Below are 10,112 nucleotides of genomic sequence, written 5' to 3'. Positions count from 1 at the left end.
GGGTCAGGAGAGGTCTGCCCGCCATGTGGTCACCTCCGGGGCAGGCAGGAATCAAACTAATGCGGAAGTGGCTTTAGCTTCTCAGTGCTGTGCTTTAACCCGCTGCGTCACCAGGGAGGGCCATAAAGTCACTTTTTAATAAAATCAATAAAGATTAAACATGTCAACTTCTGATGACATGTCTGTCTCCATCTTGCTCCCAAATAAATTCCTTAGGTTTACTGTTCTAGAGAGTCAGAGATGCTAGTAGTTTTTCCATGGGCTCTTTAGGGATAATTCATTTTCTCATTAGAAGAAAAAATTGCTCCCTGAGCTGTGGAGAGGAATCCTAGATTCTTAGGTCCTTACTATTTTTAGGTAAGAGAATTGTGAAAAATTCTCAAAAAAGCAGTATTATATTTTAGAAAAATTGTTTATGTTCATTTATCTTTTAATCATTCTGGGAATTTCTTATTGGAGGCACCTTAAACTGGAGATTAGGGAAGAATTCCCAAAGATAATTCCCCATTTCTAAACCTCCACTGGTAGGTAGCAATATTGTAAAAAGAAGACAGTGAGTGCTTTGGAATCTGAGTAAAATTGGATCTGTATTCTGGGTTTGCCACTTTATCAACTGACACTCAGTTTTTAAAAACATGTATTGAGAGTTACAGAAAAAGGTATTTTTAAAGTTTTATTCACACAAGAACTGGGGTACAGGCCTGAGGTGCAGGGGTTGAGAGGATTCACCAGAGACAGAGTGGGGAGCAGAATAGGGGTGTTTATTGAAATACACTGCTGAGGGGAGCAGTGGGCAAGACTGGAGAGGTCTGCTGTGCCATGTAGGTCAGCTCCCTGGCCGGGGATTGAACTTGTGTGGCAGCAGGTAGCTTCATAGTGCTGTGCTTTTAGCCCCTTGCGCCTCCAGGAAGGGCCCTAAAGAAAAAGTTAAGACTAGTTACATAATTCCTGATTATCCTTCATGCTCATCCCCTGTATATTAACTACCTTTACTCTGTTTACTTTATCCTTTTTTCTTTCCTACAAAGGAGTAATGATACAGATTTCCCCTGAAATTGTTAGAGAATGAGTTACAGATGTGATGTATTTACCCTTAAATGTTACTGTATGTTTAGTGGCCTTCTCTCACATAATCATGGTACAGTTTTCAGAAGTCAGAGAATCAAATCATTATGTATTCTACTGATGATGTTCATATTTCCCTGATTGTCCTAATAATGTTGATGAAACTTATTAAGTCCATATTTATACATAGTATACATTAGTCTTATTTAATGTGGGATCTTCTCTGTATTTTGAAGCATGGTGACTTGAGATAAGCAGCCTGGAGCATCTTAGTTCCTTGTATGTAACTTAGTTGTTCATATGAACCCTGCTTTATGTTAGACCACGAGGCAGAATGGACCGGGGCAGGGGGATGACTACTCATCCTCTACTCACTCCTTGGTATGCAGCTATCTTACTCACCTCTTAGTTGGTAGCCACGTCATATCTGACCATGTATAGCTGCCAATGCAAACCCACCTGGAACCTTGTAGAAACTGAGTGTGTATTTAAGCTCCTGACTTTCCTGCAAACAAGGGTTGGCCTTTGGATGTGAATCTGCTAAGTCAGTATCAATATCAATGCACTTAAACCTGCTTCTTGTTAGCACTGGTGTCTAAGTTTCCCACCTGCGATATAACATTATGATGTGATGTATCTGAAGGTAGACCAGGTGTTTATAGGATATCTCCCAATTTCAGCTTATCTGATATTTCCACATGATTGTTACGTGCTACTTTTGGCAAAAAAAAAAATGACAGAAGTGTAGTCTGTTTTTATGTATCATATCATGATGCACAGGGTATAGGTCTGGCCTGTATACGGGTATTTAATTTAGTCATGTGGTTAAAGTGGTGTTTCTCTATGTAAACGCTTATAAACTCCAGCTTAAAAAATGTAAAATGGAGTGTGGCATTTACTTTTCCATTTGGTTTATCATAGGACATGGGTATTCTGCCCTTGTTTAACCTTGGTTCTACTTTTTGCTCTATAAGCTGTGCAGACCTCTTGGACTCTTCCTAGAACTCAGTTTGGCAGCTTACCTTTCTTATGCTTTATGCTGGTGCTTTGTTTATTGAATATTTAAAGTAACATTTTTTTTTGAGGATTTATTTATGCTTACAAAAACTGGGGTACAGACCAGAGATAACAGGGGTATTCATCACCAGGGATACGAGTAGATTCACCAGAGACGGAGTGGGGAGCAGAATAGGCGGATCTACTGAACTACAGTGTTGAGGGGAGCAGCAGGCAAGACAGGAGAGGTCAGCTGTGCTAAGTGGTGGCAGGGGATCAGACTCATGCTGCAGTCAGTGGCTGGTGACAACTTCTTAGTGTTAAGAGTGTTAAGACTTAACCCTTTGTGCCACCAGGGAGGCCCCCACCCTTGCTTTTATTGCCTGCTTTCTCATAATGTGTCTCTAATTGGGAACCACAGTCTGTTTTGCAGTGTAATCCATTACACAGTCAGGGTTTTTTGTTTGTTTTAAAGATTTACTTTATCAAGCTATGATAATATGGTAATAGCTTGATAAAGTAAATCTTTAAAACAAACAAAAAACCTTGGTGATAGCTTGATAGTGTTGTCTTTAACCCCTGTGCCCTGTGTAGGGAGGTCCTACACAGTCAGGGTTTTTGATTATTTAGAATAAATTTATCATTGCTGGAGTTCAGTAATATCATCTGGGCTTCCTTGGTGGCATAAGGGGTTAAAGTACAGCACTGTGAAGCTATTCAAAGACACTGCTTCATGAGTTTGATCCCCTGCTAGGGAGCTGACCCATACGGTTCAGCAGACATCTCTTGCCTTGCCCGCTGCTCCCCTCAGCAGTGTATTTCAGTGGATCTGCCTGTTCTGCTCTCCACTCTGGTGAATTCTCTCATTCCTCATCCCCCACACCTCTGGCTTGTACCCTGTTCTTGTATGCATTAATAAATACTTAAAAAAAGAGTGTCATCTACTGTCTTCTGTGGCAGTCACTACTTGGTTTACCCCTATGGTAATTTTAATATAAGACCAACTCAACTTGTAGTCTTAAAAGCCTATTTGACCTCACAGAGCAAGCACTGAAGTAAAAAAAGTGATGTGGCAGCCAAAATCAAGTCTGAAGGATAAGTTGGCATTCTACTGCTTTCATGTATAGCCTTTAACACTCTACATACCCATTAATTGAATGCTTTATCCCTTTTAGCCATCATTTTGTTTTTCTACAATATGTATATGCTTACTATTTATCATTAGTACTTACCTGTTCTCCCCACTCTGTCTCTGGTGAATCCTCTTACCCCCTTGTACCTCCTATTTACACCTTAGTTCTTATATGCTTAAATAAATAAAAATAAATCTCTTAAGACCTCCCTGGTGATGCAAGGGAACATGAAGCTATCTGCAACCAATGGGCCAGGGAGCTAACCCACATTGTGCAGCAGACCTCTCCTGTCTCAGCAGTGTATTCCAGTTCATCTGCCTGCTCTGCTCCCCACTCTTGTCTGTGGTGAATCCTCTCATGCCCTGCACCTCTGGCGTCTACCCCAGTTCTTGTATGCATAAATCTTTTAAAAAACGAATTAAAAAAAAAAACCCAAAAAACATTTCTTTTAATCTTTGTTTCATTTTTGAATTAGAAAATCTTAGATATATGTTACCTTTATGTTACATAATTTTATTCTTACTTTCTTTGAATATATTGAAACAGAAGTTGATATAGTTCTGCTTTCTCCTCTGGGCAACTTTTGAATAGGTTTTCATTAGCAATAATGAAAACATTTCTTATAATAGCTTTTTGTGATTTGACCTTTATTTTTTCTACTGATCATTTTCATGTGAAATAAGTTTTCTTAGGCTTTTAGAAGGCAACATGGCTCATAGTTAGCTTTCTAATTTCAGAGTGATTTTTCTTTGTATATTATGATGGCTTGTTTTCTGAGACTTCCTCACTTTATTTCTACAGCATGACCTTTGTTTTCCTTTTTATTTCCTATCTTTCCAAGATTTATTTATATGTACAAGAAGTGAGTTTTAGATCAGACATGCTCTCTGCTCCATGCTCTCTGCTAAGGGGAGCAGAGAGCGAGACAGGAGAGATTTGCTGTACCATCTGTGGGTCAGCTCCTTGGTAAGAGGGTGGAGGGAGTGAACATAGGCTATACAGGTGATGGCACTGAGACTTATCCCCTACACTACCAGGGAGTCCCCTGGTTTTTGTTTTTCTTTCCTCTATCACTCAGTTTTTATTCTGCTCCCAATAGTTTCTCTTTCTGGGATTACTACATGGTTAGTTTTGTTTATGATTGTTACTACCCAAACCTCTATAAACATTTCCACAGGACATTTAACTTACTAATGTTGGACTTGTCAAAATCCTATAGTGCCAGCCAGCTTCTTGGTCCACTTCACTGTTCTAATGAATTCCTTTTTGCTACTTAGGTTTTTCTGGTTAGACCAGTCAGATACTGCCTCTATTTTCTTCTCAAGGCACACACACATTGATAACATGTACATCTGTGGGTATTTTTTTCAAGTTTGTATTTTCAGAAATGTGATACATAACTTGTCTCACCTAATTTTGTTGTATATTATCACTAATGGGGTTTTGGCTTTACTGAAATCTTGCAGGAGTATTTTAGAGAACTCTTATCCTCTTAACAAACTGTTAACATCTTGTCACTTATTTTCTTTATTTTTAATGTCTATGTATAGAAAAACGTGCTATTCTGCACTATTTGAGTTTACTAAGTAAATCCATTTTGTCCTTTTGCCCTTTGTGTATACCTGCTGTAAACATAGATGTTTCTATGTACAGACATAGTTCTATCAAATTTTATAAATTTAACATTGCAACAGTGTTCTTTACAGTTCATTCCATTTTTTCCTCTATATTCATTTCAATAATGTCAGTTTTTCCAGTGATGTCCTTTTTTTTTTAAAGATTTATTTATTTGTGCATACAGAACTGGGGTACAGGCCAGAGGCTCAGGGGCACTCTTTCTCTTCACTAGAGAAAGAGTGGGGAACAGAACAGGCAGATCGATGAAGTACACTGCTGAGGGGACCAGCAGGCAGGTCAGGAGAGGTCTGCCTGCCATGTGGTCACCTCCGGGGCAGGCGGGAATCGAACCCATGCGGAAGCGGCTTTAGATTCTCAGTGCTGTGCTTTAACCCGCTGTGCCACCAGGGAGGGCCCTCCAGTGATGTCCTTTTTAAAGAACATTTTCTCTTCAGTATAGACCCATCACATGTTCAGAATAAAACCTAAGGCAAACAGGGACCTATTCATTAATTACATTGGTCTTTTAAAAGTTGGGAAGATTTTGAGCAAGCAGTCTCTCTTACACTGTTGGTGGAGCAACAATCTTAATGAAATTTAATTGTGCAAAGTGATGAGTATTAGTGGTGCTTGGATAGAAGAAGGCTGAATACAGGATATAATTTTTAGATTTGAGACTTAGGAAGTGGAAAATATTGGTAAGGAAATGGAAAATATTAGTATTAAGGAAAATGGGCAAACATCCCTCATGTAGGCTTTCATCATTACAGGCCCCAATAGTTTAGTTTAATTAATAAAAAGTTGACATTACTCTAAACCCAAATGTATAATGTGGAAAAGCCATATTTCTAGAGCTCATCACCCCTTTGCTTTTTCATTTTGCCTCATCTAGTTAGTTTATACCTTTGGTCCTTTTGGCTGCAGCACTGGGACTTCTCAGTTGGTTATGGGTCAGGAAAATGTTTGATGTGCAGATAGGTATAGTGAGAATATATATGAGGGCCTTGTGACTAGCTAGCTAGCTAGCGCTCTCTCTCTCTCTCTCTCTCTCTCTCTATATATATATGCTGTTGTATAGTATTGAGGTGATGTTGGCAATATGTATAGATAAGGAGTTTTTGCAAACTTTTTTTTTTTTGGCTTTAATGAGGTAAAATTGTAGCAGTTCATTAAGAGGTCATGGTAGGATTAGTTTGGAAGGAAGATTGAATTGGCAGTTAGTTGGAGGTGACAGGCCAGAGCTACTAGAGTACTTTGTGTAGTCTCTCACCCACATGGATTGGAAAGCCCTTCGGAAAAGTATTTTTGCAATGCAACAAATACTAGCAAACATTCCTTCCCTGCTTCCCCCACTTGAGATTATTTGAAACAAATAAGGTTTAAGAGTTGGGAAGAAAAGTTACTCACTTTTAGATCCTACTGGGTATTTTTTTTTCTTTAAGATCATTCAATAAATTAAGCTTTAGTTTTCTGATATTTATGACAATATTATGATAAACTTTAGCTAATAAGGATAATTTAGGAAAATTCTGAAGAGTACTTTTAGTCTGGAGGTTGCACAAAGAGTACATTTTTGCATACCCCTTACCTACTTTCCTTGCAGTCATAATCATTGTACCTTTATCAAAGTTAGGAAACTTCTCTTTAAAAAAGGATTTTGGTGGGGAAAAAAAAACACCACAAAGTGTTTTCTTCAGATTAATTTTAGTGTTTGAAAGTTTTTTAGGGTTTTCCCCCTCCTTTTTCTTTTTCCCTAGATCTATGATTGAACCTAACCCTGTATCCTGAATATTGTTTTTTCCACTCTTTTGCTCATCCTTCCATTTCCCAAGGAAAGAAAATACAAATGAGTCACATTGGCAGTGAGATGAGCAAGAACGGGACCTTTATATGATTTAATACTGATATATTTTCTGGGGATAGGATATATGTATTTGAAAGACTTAAAGGGTCCTTTATTTTTGATTAATCAGTATTTCTCTTATTGTCATGCTGTACTGCTTGAGAGCTCTTATTTATTTTGACACCTGATGTTTTGGGTACTTAAATCTTAAAATAGTTTTCTGTGCTTTCCAGGCAACAGCTGAACAGATGCGTCTTGCTCAAGTGATCTTTGATAAAAATGATGCAGAATTTGAAGGTAAAGTTAAACAGGTATGTTTCTGGCAAAGGACATTATTATTTTTGTAATTTATTCTTAGGAAGTAACAAAATAATTGTTTTTTTTTTTTTTTTTTTGAGACTACTTAGGCATACAGAACTGGGGTACAGGCCAGAGGTGCAGGGGCAGTAGGAATTACCAGAGACAGAGTGGGGAGCAGAGCAGGCAGATTGACGAAGTACACTGACTGCTAAGGGGAAAATTGTGTGAGACAAAAGTCTGCTGCGCCATGTGGGTCACCTCCCTGAACTTGTGCTGAAGCGGCTGCAGCTAGCATCTCAGTGCTGCATTGTGTTCCACTGCACTTCCAGGGAGGGCATTAAATAGAGATTTTTTTTTTTTTTTTAAATTTTTTTTTTTTTTTTTTAAAGATTTATTTATTCGTACAGAACTGGGGTACAGGCCAGAGATGCGGAGGGTGAGAGGATTCACCAGAGACAGAGCAGGGAGCAGAACAGGCAGATCGACGAAGTACACTGCCGAGGGGAGCAGCGGGCGGGCCAGGAGAGGTCTGCCTCGCCATATGGTCACCTCCGGGGCAGGCGGGAATCGAACTCATGTGGAAGCGGCTTTAGATTCTCAGTGCAGTGCTTTAACCCGCTGCGCCACCAGGGAGGGCCTAAATAGAGATTTTAAAGTGTGTTTCTTTCTTAGGAAAAACTAATTGAATTTTGAGTTGTGATTAAATTAACTTCATCGGTATCTACAGTGAAGATAGGATCCTTGCAATAGGTTCCTTGTGAGTTAACAATGTCATTTGTGTACACTGAGCTGGACATGTGTGAAGGCACATTGACATTGTCTATATTTGTGTATACAAAATTTACACTAAATATACGGTATTTAGTATTTGTCCTATAGTGCTTCCCCCACTTTTTAAAAAAAATTATTTATATATACAATAACTGGGGTACAGGGCAGAGGTTCGGGCTGTGAGAGGATTCACCAGAGACAGAGTGGGGAGCAGAACAGGCTCCCCACTGTATTGTAGTGGCTGTGGAGAGCTTCATAATGCTGTGCTTTAATCTGTTGTGCCACCAGGGAGGGCCATGGTACCCTTTTCTATGTAAATTCTTTGTTGTTACTGTTGCTGTCCCTGGGCTAGTGGTTAAAAAAAAATTTTTTTTTTTAATAAACTGTCTTTTCTTTTTTTTTTTAAAGATTCATTTATTTATTTAGATATACAGAACTGGGGTACAGACCAAAGGTACAGGGCCAGTGAGAGGATTCACCAAAGACAGAGTGGGGAGCGGAACAGGCAGAAAGATGAAGTACACTGCTGAGGGGAGCAGCTGGGAGGTTTGCTGTGCCATGTGGATCACCTCCAGGGCTGGGGATCGAACTCGCACTAAAGCGGCTGCGTCCAACTTCCAGTGCTGTGTCCTAACTCATTGCACCACCAGGGAAGGCCCGTGGTAATACTTTTTTAAGGCCACATATGTGACTTACTAAATATTACATAAACTAATTCTTTGGTATGAGGCCTATCTACAGATTGAGTCACACTTTCCCCCTGCATATATTATCCTTGCTCCAAATAGATTAGTAGATATACAATAAAGAGTATTGTTCTGGGGGTTCAAACTCTTTATGGTTTGACTTTAATTCTGTATCTTTCTAATTTTATTTTTGGGGAAACTTGATGCTGACTTGCATCTTAATAATTCTTGATAGTATTTGCCTAATATATAGCCTTGATGACACCCTGACATTATTTGTACATATCCAAAGATTGAAGTCTGGAAAGCTGTGGAGTGTCTGGCACTTTTGGTTTGTAATAAAGAATGAAAGTCAGAGAGAGAGAATGGCGTAGTGCAACAAACACTACAAGGAGATGAATGGACTTATTAGTTTTGTGACCACAGAAAAGTCACTTTAAATGTTAGGAGATAGGACTCCAACATTTAGATCTGCAGCTAGTACATACTGAAATACTTAAAATACAACCAATAGTTAAAATCATGCATTTGTTCATTTATAATTGAGAGACCTGTATTGTGCCTAATCTGTGATTGTTATTAGTGATTAAAATGTTAAGTAGTTTAGTTTCCTAAGGATATCTCCTTGATTGCTTCTAACAGAGCATCCCATTAAAGCTCCTTTAGGAGAAAAAATAAGTATGCCTATGAGTAAGTAAGTCTTTTGATAGTTGCAGAACTTTGGTTTTCAGAGCTTAGGATTTTCTAACTTAATAATAATGTAGGTGGAATGTTCTGTTCCAAGCAGTGATATTCCATGTTGGGAATGTTGTCCTTGTGCAAAGTGTTTGGATGGATGTTCTTTAAAGGTGGCTACATACACTAGGTCTTTAGGAAACATATGGTCCCAGTTAACATTTGGATCTTAACTTGGAGAATCCCATGCCATTGAACTAATATGTTTGAGCTGTCAGATAGATGATTGTGAGTATTCTCAGAATGTGAGATATACATAGGTGTGTGCTGATGATTACTAATATGACACTTGGACAACTTGAAGCATGGTCGATTTATTGTTTGATTCTGCCAGTATTGGTGAAAAGGCATGGAGTGGCCGCAAAACCAGGGAAATCTGATGGACTGAAAGCTCAGTCTGCAAGAGGCCATCTTCATGTGGAATTATATTATTTCTATAGTTACATAGAATCCCAAAGTTAATATCAAGTGTAATTTTTGGTTCCCCCAACATTTTCTGATAATTTTGACAGCTTATGGAAGTAACAGGAAAAAATCAGGATGAGTGCATAGTGGCCCTACACGACTGTAATGGAGATGTGAACAAAGCTATCAATATATTGCTGGAAGGGAATTCAGACACGGTAAGTATAATTAATTGACTTGCAGTGCTAAGATTAGTCTCCAATTCCATGTTGCATTTTCAACCTCACCTTATTTGGGGGTGGGGGTGTAAGGGATTATGGGTACCATTCCATATTTGTTTTAAGTTCCAGAAAGAACACTAACCTGAAATGACTGTTTTTGTTATGTATGGTTTCTTCATGAAGTCGTAGAATCTGAAGACTCGAAAGAGAACTTGGTCATCCACTCCAGCCTTACACAGTTTCCAAAATTCTCTGGGCCTGTGGACATTTTCACCACCTGAAAAACTTCTCTTGGCTCCACTGCTCATGTTTCTTCATCTCAGTCGTCACTTCTTACTAC

The 10,112-nt window shown here is 38.8% G+C and overlaps 1 protein-coding gene across 4 annotated transcripts in view; it reads left to right on the top strand.

The window, feature by feature from the left end:
* The window catches only part of UBAP2 (ubiquitin associated protein 2), an 80,404-nt gene that overhangs the window by 25,600 nt on the left and 44,692 nt on the right, over positions 1-10,112 (top strand). For 3 of the 4 annotated variants that reach the window (XM_012721462.1, XM_012721461.1, XM_004677727.2), the window contains exons 3-4: positions 6,888-6,965; positions 9,659-9,769. In XM_012721462.1, the coding sequence (XP_012576916.1) occupies positions 6,888-6,965; positions 9,659-9,769 (189 nt within the window). The remainder of the gene's footprint in view (positions 1-6,887; positions 6,966-9,658; positions 9,770-10,112) is intronic. The other variant, XM_012721463.1, reaches the window with a different exon arrangement.

The sequence above is a fragment of the Condylura cristata genome, unplaced genomic scaffold, assembly GCF_000260355.1.
Source record: "Condylura cristata isolate star-nosed mole 26May11 unplaced genomic scaffold, ConCri1.0 scaffold00006, whole genome shotgun sequence".
In the NCBI taxonomy this organism is placed as follows: Eukaryota; Metazoa; Chordata; class Mammalia; order Eulipotyphla; family Talpidae; genus Condylura; species Condylura cristata.
This window is presented reverse-complemented; position numbering and strand designations above follow the sequence as displayed.